The 13,648-nt window shown below is 46.1% G+C and overlaps 1 protein-coding gene across 1 annotated transcript; it reads left to right on the forward strand.

The window, feature by feature from the left end:
* Window positions 1–1,441: 1,441 nt before the first annotated feature.
* LOC144082850 (uncharacterized) lies at window positions 1,442–4,337 on the forward strand. Its single transcript, XM_077610301.1, has 2 exons — window positions 1,442–1,775; window positions 2,631–4,337. Exon 2 carries the CDS (start codon window positions 2,858–2,860, stop codon window positions 3,752–3,754), a length of 897 nt encoding a protein of 298 aa, XP_077466427.1. The 5' UTR covers window positions 1,442–1,775; window positions 2,631–2,857; the 3' UTR covers window positions 3,755–4,337.
* The last annotated feature ends 9,311 nt before the right edge of the window (window positions 4,338–13,648 follow it).

Below are 13,648 nucleotides of genomic sequence, written 5' to 3' on the forward strand. Positions count from 1 at the left end.
GTGGGGGGGGGTCTGCAGTGTCCACCTCGAGCACGAGTGGCCATTTTAAGACGCGTCAGTATGTGTGGTCACCACTAGAAGACGCTGTGTTTACACGAGCAGTCGTGTCCAGAGCGTGTTCACGAGTGTTGGTGGGGGCCCCTGCTGCTATAGTGACACGCGCGCACGCACACACGCACGGGCGCGTGCACGGGCTTATGTGGCTGCGTGCCAGATGCAAGCAGGACTCTCGCAAGAGGTGGAGTGGACTTTGCGTCTCGTGAGGAGTCACCTGCGAAAGCGACACTAGTCCCCGCTCCGGCCATTTTTATTGTCTCAGAATAAAAGGGCAGCTGAGGGGAACTGGAGCAAAAAGAAATATGAAAAAAAACAGCCAAATGCTATTGGAAATGGCTGTGATTTTAATAGTATGCAAAACGTCTCTAGAGGACACACTGATTTTTATTTTGGCAGATTCATGTCTTCCTCTAATGCATACTTAAAATATAAACTGAAATCACAGAGTATAGTGCGGGGGATTACGTGCACCCAACAGGCTTAAAACAATCATAACTTTTTATTTTGTATATCGTTTTGTAACATTACATAATTGGTTTTGATTTTGTGTTTTACACCTACAGAGCAGATCAACTTACTAATGTGGGTATTCTCAAAACTATTAAAACATTTTTTTTATCCTTTCCGTGTTTCTCAACCGTTATTGAGCCAAATCACACATTTTATACCTCAATAATGTTAGGTGGTTTATACTCGCTACAATCTTAATTCAAGTTAATAATGTTTAGATTTTTGTAACGTTTTCATAACATTTGCATAAAACTCCTATATATCAAGTAAAAACAAAAAAATAAGAATGACCAGCTGTCCTCAAATGAGAATATTGGGTTAAATTATGTTAATTAATGTTTTTTATTCTTTAGGAAACAAAAAAATGCACCATATGACGATTAAAAGATACACTTACTAACAGTTTGGCTGCCATGGACGGCACTAGACGTCAAATACATTGAAAGTTGAGCATTAAGAGTAAGTTATCCCAGTTAAAATGTTGGATGACCCTTGATGTCAGAGTTTGAAAAAAATGAAAAAAGTGACAAAATGTACTTTCTGTTTGGCAAAAAAAAGCAATATAATGCTTGAACCTTTGAGCCATTTATTGACCAAACAAAAGTCATTGAATCCAAAAAAATCTGTTCTTATACTTGTTATACTTTGAAATCGGGAAGTACATTTCCTCTTTTAACGATTGACAACTTCAAATACTATACATTTGCAAAAAAAAATAATGTAATTGTCTGAATAATATCAATATCTAGGTGTTATATGACATTTTCTTCCAATTGACTAATGGAAAAAAACTTTTACGAGAGTCAACTCATTATCCCCGTAAAGAGTAAAACTATAAGGAGCAACTTGTATAGTCTAATAGCACGTGTGCTTTTGTTTTTCCTCCACTCGGCGTGTTAAAAGTATCGACTTCCGTTAGCGGGTCGCCAGCTTTCCATGTAATTTCGGCGTGGGTCGTCGTGACCGCGACGACCATCGCGTCACGGCCGCGTCGCGCCGCCGCCGCCACCGAGAGTCCACTTCGCATTTTGAGCGACGCCCCCAAATTCCGTGCCGAGTGTTTGCAGACCCTCCGGGACGGAGAGGTGGAGGAGGAATCGGCAGCTCGGCCGTCTGTGTACGCTCCAAGCAGCGCCAACGCCATTAGTTCATGACTTCGTCGAAGGGTTTTTCGGTGACAGCGGCGTTCGAACGGGCGATTTTGAAAGGTAAGCGGACACATTCGGCGTGACTTCCTGCTTGCTCGGGGCTGCTTTTGTGTCGTCGCCTTCGCTCCCGAGCGTGTCGCAGCGACCACTCGGACTGTGGTCAGCGCGCCGTGGCGTCGGCCGAGCGTCGTCTTAGGTAACCGTCCACTCGGCCGAAAACGGCCGACGGGCTCCGCCATTGTGCGCCTACCCCGAACGAGGCGCCGAGTTCCCCGGGCGAGAGCTAGCCGTGTCGAATCGCTGGGCGAACGGCGAATTTGTCCAGCGACGTGTCCGTGGATTCTCGCCCGCTTGCTTTTTTCCCCCCTCGATCCGCCGCCACCGCATCGTTGCGCACCTCGCCGCTGGTCGTCGTCGATAGCAGACAAAAGACAGCCTTGTTTTCGGACGCTTGTGCGTTTGCTCTTGCCCCGGAAAGCCACATAAGCGTGGCTGGCACACATAAGAGCAGTCGTCAAAATGTATTTGAAAAGCGCGCTCCACATTTGACCTGCGCATATGCGCATATCTTTGCATATTGTTGTCGCTCTGTTATTGATTGCATTGATATACCGTGAAATCCTTAAAGGGATACTAACCTCCTGGATGCGGAAATAAGTGGCAACACATGCGCTCGCAGGGGCCGCTTAGCTTCCCTCGGGGGGCTTTCTTTTCAAACAATTGTCACGATGTCGATGACCGCCGCGTTGTTGTTATGCGTTTGCCACCCTTCTTATGCATTTGTCACATTATGAGCAGTGCCGGAGCTAGGTTAGCCCGCTGTGTTTACTCTTGGCTTCTTTTTTTTTTTCCCTCCCCCGATTATTTCTATTCTTAACCCTCCTCCCTTCGCCCTGTTCATGTGTTGCTCCCCAGGACTCCACGGCTGCTGCAGAGAATGGGAATAGGGACACAGGCCAAGGCTTGCCATTTTGGCTGAAGGAACAGGACAGTTGTCAAGCCCGCGCGCCGGCGTCAATCCCTCTCTCTCTCTATCTCTCTCGCTCTCTCTCTCTCCCTCCCTTCCTCCCTCCCTCCCTCACCTCTCCTCCCCCCCTCCGGCGCACACACAAGGACACAAACCGCCGCCCACATTCACGGCTATGTCCACAGCATTAGACATTGCTGGCCCTTCCTCGCCAGACCAAGGCAACAGCAGTGCTAAGATCCCCAACGAGCCACTGAGACCCAGCCTCAAGCGCTCCAGCCACCCGTACGGCCTGTCCCATTACATCGCCAACCCAACCCAGGGCATGGACGTCAAAGGCCTCATGCAGCCCTCCCAGGCCCAGCAGCAGGCCGCTCCGCCCGGCCCCACCAAACCTCGCCGGGCGCCCTCCTGGCCCGACATGTGGGAGTCGCCCAGCGGGCTCCACCTGGCGCACGCCGCCGAGCTGCTGATGCGCGCCGGGTTGTTGGCGCTCACCCCCGCCGCCGCCGAGCAGGCCGTCCCGAGCGCGCCGAGCGGCGGCCAGCCCGCCAAAAGGGAGGCGGTCGAGGCCAAGGGCGGAAGGGGGGCCGGCGAGGGCGGAGCCTCCGGGCCCGAGGAGGAGGAAGAGGACTCGCCCGGATGCAGGACGGACATCCAGCCCTACCTGGGCGCCTGGTTCCCCTTCAGCCCCACCCTCTTGCCGCTCGCCGGCTTCCAGATGGGGGGAGGCCATTGGAGGAGCGCGGCCGTCGCCGCCGACGGCATGGAAGGCCTCGTGGCCGAGGGTCACTCGCCCGGCTCCCTGGGCGGGGGCGGCGGAGGCCGGCGGAAGAGGAAGCGCTGCGGCGAGTGCGTGCCATGTCGGCGTCAGACGAACTGCGAACAGTGCAGCAGCTGCCGCAATCGTAAGAGGGGACACCAGATCTGTAAATACAGGAAGTGCGAGGAGCTGAAGAGGAAGCCGGGCGGCCCCGGGTTCGAGGGTCGAGTGTCCGCGTTTGACCTCAGAGGCTCCGACTTTTCTTTGGGCCTGGCGCAGGAGAGGAGCAGCGGCGCCTTGGACGGATAGTAACTTCTGCCACAGGATCCCGCTCAGATGATTGTCGAGGAGCCCAAGTGTAAAACACGCACTCACACACGCAAACACACACTGGACACCGTGTTGGTCGAAAGACACGAACATGATGCTTAGTGCAGAGCTGTACCTCTGTTCAAGAATGTTCTCACTCGTTCCCATCCTTTCTTTTGACAATCAGTGAATCGGAGAGGAGAGAGAGAGAGGGAGGGAGAGAGAGAGAGGGGGGAGAGAGAGAGAGCGAGAGAAGGACACCCGTGTGTCAACCGTGTCGGCAACGAGGAGAAAACAAAAAACAAAACAAAAAAAAAGAAGCTGTAAATAGACTGTAAATATGGGGGGAAACATTATGTCTTTTTTTACATCCCTTTCCAGTTTGGATGTATTGTGTTGCAGCCGCTTAAGAGAAAGACGGGAAAAAAAGAGCCAAATGTTTTGTTTCGAACGGGGACTCTCGATTCTGTTGTCAACGCATCATCAGTAAGCGAGTCGTCTAAATTATTTCATGTGCAACTTGTACTGTATAGAACTGTTTGCCCTTTTGAAATAAAAGAAATTGGCCACGCGCGCTTGTCTACACGCTTGTACTCCTATTTAATTGGGAATATGTGTTTGCCGGCCACCGTGCTTCCGCTGATACGTGTGCGTGCGCGTATGTGGGGCTTATGAGTCACCTAATGGCGTGGCGGAAAGCCTTATCACCACCCCGCAGACGCACATACGCTCACGCACGCACACCTACTCGCCGCTTGGCGCGCACACCTAAGCTGACACACATCACAAACAATCTCCGTTCGCACACGCCCGCTCCCGTGACGCAACGTGCTTTTTTTTATTATTATCCGCAACTTGGCCTAAGAAAGGACATCTCGGAGCGAACCGGGCCGTGCGGGTTTTTCGCTTGTTGCCGTAACGATGGCTGATGTGATAAGACCTTCTTCCTCGGCGCCACACTCCAGGGGACCTCAGGGAAGACGTAACCATGGCAACGGTCGGCCTGAGGTGTCACGCTATAATTGGGCCACGGCTGCACTTCCTGTGCGCCTTCAGTCAGGGGGGATCGCAGAGGGACCGCGTGAGTGCATGTGTGTGTGTGAGTGTGTGTGTGAGAGTGTGTGTGTGCGTGCATCTGAGGGGGTGGGGGGTTGTGTGTGTTTGTCAGGCAGGCGAGAGAGAAAGAGAGAGAGGCGCAGCACGCCAACCAACGCAGGACACTGCCAACTCATGGAGAACAGCGGCGAGCTCCAACATCATGCAATTACGACACTCGCTCTGAATGACAAACACAAAATCTCCCGCTGAAGTCGGCGCGCTCGTCTTTCTTCGGCTCTCGCTCGGGAGCGACATTCTTGGATCTGCGGCTTTTCTTTCCCCTCTTTCTAGTGATTCCGAGCCTAATCCCCCCCTCCCCTTTTTTCCTCGCGCACGCACGCACACACCCACACCGGAAATCTGTGTCACCCGCTGCCCAGCAGGTCCAGTGACTCCCTGAACGCCTGCAGTCTGGCTCCACTGGCCTGCAAGATGGCAGGAAAGAAAGGGGGAGGAAAAGGGATTGAACAGGGGACAGGGAGGGGGTTGGGGGAGGAAGAGGAGGAGGGCCGGGGGTGGGGGTCGAAAGCGGATCCAGGGAGAGGGAGAGAAGGTGGAGGGTGAATGAGGGTGCGTAGGGGGGCTTGAAAGAGACTTGGTGAAGGGCAGAGAGGGAGGGAGGGTGGGAGGTGGGGGGTATACGGGAGAGGGGTGGATGAAAAGAAGGCCGCAGGAGGGGAAAAAGAGAAAGAGTGACATGCGGGGAGACGGACAGCAGGGGATGGAGATAACGTTGCCCAAACAAAGAAAGTGAAAAGATGACTGAGAGTTCCACGCACAATAAAGTGATGAAGGTGATAGAAATGCTGGGAGACGCTAAGGTGCGCGAGCGAATGACGCTGGCGTCGCTCGGTGCGTGCAATCGAGCGACCCCGTGGCGCCTACGTATGTTGGCAGCAACTCCTCTCGCACTGCGGTGGAACACTCTGCCAGGCTGCTCCTTGGAAGCAGGGCGGACCCCCGCCCGCTCGCCGGACGGACCTGGCGTGAGCTCGCAGACGCTGCGTCTCGGGGTGTTGGAAAAGGTGTGATGGCGTCGGTACGTTTTGAATAGCGACACGCCGTTCCTTTTTTGCAGCACACGCGTGTCCTCAGTTGGGCCGCTGTGCCGCAGGGTGGGTGGGGCCTGAGATTCAAACTCGGAACCTCAGAGCTGTGAGGCCTAACCAATAGGCCTCTCGTGTGGTAACCTAAGCCCTCCCCTTCCAAAACACAAATGTCTCTACTTCCTGGAAAAAATCCGGCTCATCTGCCCTGCGCTTGTATTTTTGTGACACTTGGGGTCAAAGTGGATTCTTCACCTTTGACCTTTTAAGCTATAAAGATGGATCGAGGAAAGGCCGTAGCTATATGTGGCTTCGCTGACTCAATTCCCAAGAGAAATCACAAACATCAATAAAGACATCAACAAACAGTTGCAACACATTGAATTCCCCTTCTACAATTTTGTACGAAAAATTACAATACCAATCTATTGGCACAAAAGTTACCAAGACAAAATATCCGTTGTCAATGTTTACTGCTTGTTTGCAAAGCCACTTTGAATATCTTGGGTAAAGCACTAGCTAATCCCATGTGTTGTTGCTATTTTAAAGTCTTCTGTCAAATTCCATTTTCCCATGCACATCCTAGAGCAAAATAAATGTTTTAGCCGTTTTACAGTTGTCATCTATCGAGTTTGTCAATTGAATGCGACAGCATTTGAAAGTCAACCCTCTCTAGCAATCAATCAGATATGATGTAGGGCACGTGTTAAAGTGGCGGCCCGGGGGCCAAATCTGGCCCGCCGCATCATTTTGTGTGGCCCGGGAAAGTAAATCAGGAGTGCCGACTTTCTGTTTTAGGATCAAATTAAAATGAAGAGTATAGATGTACATTAAATTTCCTGATTTTCCTCTTTTTAAATCAATAATTGCAATTTTTTAATCCATTTTTTTCCATGTTTTTAGTTCAAAAATCATTTTGTAAAATCGAAAAATATAAATAAAAAAAGCTAAAATAAACATTGTTTTAGATCTTTAAAAAACTGAATATTCAGGGCTTTTAATCCAGTTCTTTTAATCCATTTATATTTTAAAAAATCAAAATATTATATCTAAAATGGTCCGGCCCACATGAAATCAAGTTGACGTTAACGCGGCCCGCGAACCAACCCGAGTCTGACACCCTTGCACTAATCGTTCCTGTCCTCCCTCTGGAATGTATATTGCTGTCAATGTCGGTAAAAGAGTTCAAGGCACGTGTTTTTTCCCGCCTACCAAATAGAAGATGATCGCTTACCAGTTCAATATCGCAAAACCAGTACCCGCATTAACCCAGCAGTCAAGTCAATTACTCGCAAGTGATAGTGCCATCATAATTAACAGGCTAATTTTGGTACTCTAAAATATAAAGGACGTAAAGTTCATCCCAATTCTTGATGATTGGCTTGTAATACATATATTCCAGTTTGCCCCTCTAAGCATTCAAAGCCATTTCACGCATTTGGCTGCCATTTTAGGCAAGGTCAGATGGCGTTCTCTCTTAGCGGTAATGTGTGCACGAAATTCTGTTAATCTTTAGCCTGCTGCTGGTCGCAGAGGGGAAAAAGCCACGGTGGCTCCAGGAAGTTAAGCAAAGCACGCTGATAAAGTCTGCCTGCCTGCAGGGATAGTTCATCACGGCCTCTTGTCACGCCATCTCATGATGCGGAATCGATTGCTACCACCGAGGATTCAGCTCGGAGCGGCCTTCGCTCCTCCATTTGCATCACTCTCAAAAGCGTTTCCTTTTTTAACCCAGTGATATATCATGAAAGGAGCTGTAATTTTGCGTGATTTTAAATAAATATACAATTCCAAACGGGGATGAACTAACATTTTCATTGCAGTTTTATGAAGTGATTTGTGGTTATCCCTAGGGAAACGCAATATAAATCTTCCTACTTTGTGCTTTACGTAATGAAAATTAGGGCTTCGGGAAATGAATGTTCCGATTTCTTTCTGATGTATTTTAGTTGAAATGCACTGTTCTCCGATTATTGATAATAACAAAATTCAAGATGGCAAAACTTTATATTTTAAACCACTGTTTGGAAATTCTCACATTGATGCATCAAGGTCGTGACCGGACGTTTGGTCGCCGGACGTTTGGTCGCCGGACGTTTGGTCGCCCGGACGTTTGGTCGCCCGGATGTTTGGTCGCCCGGACGTTTGGTCGCCGGACGTTTGGTCGCCGGACGTTTGGTCGCCGGACGTTTGGTCGCCCGGACGTTTGGTCGCCGGACGTTTGGTCGCCGGACGTTTGGTCGCCCGGACGTTTGGTCGCCAAACGTTTGGTCGCCCGGGTGAATATAATTTTGAGAGCTGGTTTCAACAGTAGATATTTAGATATTAAACTCTCTCTCTCATTAATATAATTTTGAGAGCTGGTTTCAACAGTAAACTCTCTGTCATGTTGTCAAACGTCCGGGCGACCAAACGTCCGGCGACCAAACGTCCGGCGACCAAACGTCCGGCGACCAAACGTCCGGCGACCAAGCGTCCGGCGACCAAACGTCCGAGCACCGGATTAAAAGGCTGCTACTCACCTCCAAACTCCTTTCAGTGACCTCCCGTTATTTTATTTTCTTCTCCCACCAGACCTCATTTTGTTGTTTTGCTTCTGACTGGTACCTGGTCAATATTATATAAAAAAAAATCAAAATCAAAAAGAAAACCGATAAATTAACATGGCATCTGATTTGACTTTAACTTTGAGATTTGTGGGTGCCATGGCAGTTTATATTGCCATCATACATCCCGTTGTTGCTGCCTATATCAACACCATTCCATCCTTAAATCATGTACATTCCCTAATCTAATATACACATGCACACACAATATGAAACCAATTACCCTGCCATTGAATATAATTGTATAAAATGGTAACTAGTTGTTAGCGTTAACCGCTATAGTGAGTTACCCGGATCTATATTTGACCAGCACAAGTTACAAGTGCACATTTTAAATCAAACTTTGCAGGACTTTTGTGTAATCACTGTGAAATTTGAGTACGCTTCATCCTAACGGTATTAAAGTATTTCTTTGATTTAATTTCCAAAGAATAAAGACCAACCCAGCATACTTTACCACAAAGGGAGACCAGTTACAATAATGTGTCATGAGTTTTCAGCCGTGTGTGAGTCATCATCTCTCTTGAAGCGCCGTTTGAACAAATATTAGTATTTTTGTGTGTGTTTTTAAACAGTGGATAAGAAAATGGAAGATTAAAATGGACGTGGAGTTTTCCTGTTTTTGTATTGTTTGTTCAGATCATACTTTTTGCAAATGGACATTGAAATTGTAGAACTATTTTTTGGGTTTGTGATTTGCTCCTGAATTCAGTTGGCTTTATTATGGTTTTTAGAGCGCAGTATTCAAAGTATAGTAATAATTGAGATCTGTGATTGGCTGACAACCCATTCAGGATGTCCTCCGCTGAACTGCCCACAGCACCCCTGCAACCCTTTTAATGATAAGCGGTACGGAAAATTAATAAATTAGTGAATAATTAAGATGTCTTAAAAACAACAACAAAAATGTCAACATTTTGAAGGCTCGCATTCTTTTCCCCAACAGGCATGTTTTTTTTGTTAAAAATCAAGATTCGTATCCAAGCAATGTCGTTTTGCTTCGTCCTTAACGTCATTTGCCCGATTTTCTGGCACATTGATGTCAATCGGTTAATTTTGTTGTGCGTCAGTGTCGTGTGCATGCTCGGAATTACTGCACTGAGAAAACATGTGCGTCGCATTGCGTGCAAAAGATGAAACGTGAACCCACACTGATTTAGAGACAATTTAAACAACATAACTTCCAAACAAGTACAAATCAATGATTGCATTTGTAGATTTCAATGGATTCTGACTGTATACTACAGCAATTTGAATAGTTTTACTGATATTCGATCAATTTTGACTTGGTTTTTATTTGAAAGGTTTTTAAAGTAATATAGCAAGAAAATCACTGAAGAACAGAAAGATCAATAGCACGTTGCAGAGTGCTGACAAAAAACATGTACTGACATGACCTTTGAAATGCACATGCTTAAGCATGATCTAAAGGACTTTTGTTGGACAAACAAAAGAAGCCTCTCAAGTCTCAAGTAGAAGAAACCCAAAAAAAAAGAATATACTCTTGAACATACCACATTTTTTTTACTTTTCGCCGCTGTTCAATCAGGCTGAAAATGGATCAAATCAAGTCACTTAGCTAGAGGGACTAAAATTAAGGAGAAGTGAGTGATAGACTTTAATTTAAAAAAAAATTATTATTGTTATATGGCGGTAACTGAATGATTAGCGCATCAGCCTCACAGTTCTGGGGTCGTGGGTTTGATCCCAGACTGGTCCTCACTGTGTGGAGTTTGCATGTTCTCCTTGGGCTTGTGTGGGTCTTCTCCGGGTACTCTGGTTTCCTCCCACATCCCAAAAAGGTAGGTTGGTTGAACACTCTAAATTGCCCCTTGGTATTAGAGTGAGCATGAAAGGTTGTCCGTCACCTTGTGCCCTGCGATTGGCTTGCCACCGATTCAGGGTGTCCCCCGGCTGGTGCCCGTGGTTAGCTGGGATAGGCTCCAGCACCCCCTGCTACCCTTGAGAATAAAAGATTCAGAAAATCATCAGCTTTCAGGTTGAAATCTAGTAGAACCTCGAGTCTCTATTCTAACACTGTTAGCATTGTCTAATGAATGCACCCAATAAAACGATTGCATCTTTGCTTACTTTTTGACTTTTTGATTTAGAACAGACCCATTTATATGGATATTATGTGGACCAAATTTGAACTTTTATTGCAATGTCAGTGATACGTAAAGGAATAAGATGTTTTTACAAAGTGTAGTCACTATACAAAGGGTAGGCAATTAGTCCACAAACGGTCACAGTGGGTGCAGATTTTAGTTCAACTGGAGAATACGACGTCTTTTCACCAATTCAGTGTCTTACAAGTATAACCAGTTGATTGCGGTAAGGTGGTGCTCGTTTCAGCAGAAACCTCATCTGTTGGAACAAAGACCAATGTGACCCTTTGTGCAATAAATGCCATACACAGCACTATTTCATTCATTCATTAATTCATTCATCTTACATACCACCCATCCTCAAAAGGGTTGCGGGGGTTGCTGGTGCCTAACCCAGCTATTTTTAGGCGAAAGGCAGTCTACACCCTAGACTGGTCGCCAATCATTCATAGGGTACACAGAGAGACAAACGACCATAGGCACTCCCAGTCATACAGCCACCAGCAGGAATCGCACCGAAGTCAGGCAAGTGAACCTCTACACCACGAGGTGGCCTGCACTATATTTTAGTACAAAATTAGTCACAAAAACTGTCATCTTTTACGTTTACCTTGTAGGTCAGGAGTGGCCATGTCCGGTCCTCGAGAGCTCCTAACCAGTCTGTTTTCTATGTCTCTCTCCACCAACACACCTGAATCAAATAATCGGGATCAGTATGAAGCTTCTGGACAGCTTGCTGATGAGTTGATCATTTGATTCAGGTGTGGTAGAGGAGGATGATATTGAAAACAAACTGGATTGGGGCTCTCGAGGACCGGACTTGGCCACCCCTGTTGTAGGTGTTTGGCTTAAGGCATATGTGTCAAAGTGGCGGCCCGGGGGCCAAATCTGGCCCGCCGCATCCTTTTGTGTGGCCCGGGAAAGTAAATCATGAGTGCCGACTTTCTGTTTTAGGATCAAATTAAAATGAGGAGTACAGATGTATATTAAATTTCCTGATTTTCCCACTTTTAAATCAATAATTGTAATTTTTTAATCAATTTTTCCTGTGTTTTTAGTTCAAAAATCATTTTGTAAAATCTAAAAATATTTTAAAAAAGCTAAAATAAACATTGTTTTAGGTCTATAAAAAACTGAATATTCAGTTCTTTTAATCCATTTATTTAAAAAAATCTTATAAAAAATCTAAAAATATTATATCTAAAATGGTCCGGCCTACATGAAATCGAGTTGACGTTAACGCGTCCCGCGAACCAACCCGAGTCTGACACCTTTGGCCTAGGGTCATTGTTTAAGTGTCTACTGTGTTGTAGTGTTATGACAAAAATATGACATTAACCTGTAAATCTTACTTTAATGTTGAAGTTTGGTATGAATTGGCACCTCCTCTAAAACAGGAATTTCAAAAAGTGTAATATCTCATTAGCTGAGAGCCGTAGCTTAACATTCTGATCTCCTGTTTCTCCACAATGACTTCGTTGTGGGAGGAAATGGTCTCAGGTGTCCAGCATGTGATCTTGGACAGGTGCTTTGTCACCACACATGAGAAGTGGCCTGATTTCTCCTTCTGGGCCAGAGAGACATAAAAAAGAGCACCTTGCGCACTCTTGCTTCTCACCCTTAATATGATGTGCAGTTTCTTGTGCGACAAAGTTGACCGCTCTCTCCACAATGCCTCGCTAGGAAACCCTACACTGGCCTGCTAAATATAGTGGGCCTTTTCGCACTGCGTGCGTGCGTCTAGTCACATGATCCAAGATATGGGCTGGACGTGCACACACTCAGGCGCATACACAGACGCCAAATCCCGAGGCTGGGGGTGTGGAGGCGGTGAGGGAATGCTGAGAGGAGCTTTAATGAGTCGGCTGTGACGTGTTGCTTCCCCGTGACCCAACTCACATTTGCTCCGTCTCCCCGAGCGTCTCGCCCTCTGTCTATGCGTCTTAACCACATGCTAATCAGCTTTATGTGCTCTCTGTTTGATCTCTGGTGGGCTGTGTTCTTGCTGAATAGATAATCATTGTGCGAGTCACTATCAACAACCTCCTTGTCTAAACCTAACAGAATACCCCCCGACCCCCCCATCACACGGAATGTCAACTATAGATACACGCAACTTGAGTCAAATAGGTTTTTGAAAAAAAAAGTGCAACTTAACTCTCTCAATGCCATTGACGCCAATAGAGGTCCAATTCATTTGGACTGGAAAGGGATGGCAGCCAATAAGTGAATTCAATGGTTTCCAAAGTATGGTGGAGTACCACAAGTGGTGACCAGGCTCCCTCTAGTGGTAAGAAAATGAGTAGCCCAGTTCAGTTGTATTTAACTTTATTTCAATGTATGTTTGCATTTGGCACTTTTATATGGGTGTTTTCTCTTTTTGGATTGTGCAATGATTTTGAACTTAAGATGTTAAAGATGTTGCATCAAGCATTCAGTTTTTTGTGCTTTTTCCCCTATATATTGATTGTGATATTATGAATGAGACATGTTTTATGTAAAATGTTACATTTATTTGTGTTTAATTCACATTTATGTTATGTTTTGGTCTAGGATACTGCTAATTGCTAACTTGCCAATATAATAATTTTGTAACCTTATAATATGACTATGAGTAATTATAATATTTTTATTTGCCGCAAAACTTGGACTTTATTTCTTGTAATGTGAGAACTTTTGGGCAATTTTTTTTCTAAATACTTGCTACTGTATTTATGTATTTAATATTGGTCATTATAGTGGTACTTGGAGAGCCAGCCACTCTTTTAGGTTGTTCATCCCAAATGTTTTAGGAGTTAATAAAAAAATTTGTATTACTCAATTGTAACTCCTGCTTAAGTCATACAACAATTTTTCTTTTGATGCGATGAATTTTTTCCCCCAGATTTGGACCCCCCTTAAGTGATACAGTGCAGTTTGGTCTGTCAATATTTTTGACATGTTTTCACTCCTTCTGGCTACATTCACCAGCATACTAGACAATAAATGATTCTATTATTATAGTGACTGCATTATCAAATATGTTGGGGTTTCTAT

This window comes from Stigmatopora argus, chromosome 9, assembly GCF_051989625.1.
Source record: "Stigmatopora argus isolate UIUO_Sarg chromosome 9, RoL_Sarg_1.0, whole genome shotgun sequence".
Taxonomy (NCBI): Eukaryota; Metazoa; Chordata; class Actinopteri; order Syngnathiformes; family Syngnathidae; genus Stigmatopora; species Stigmatopora argus.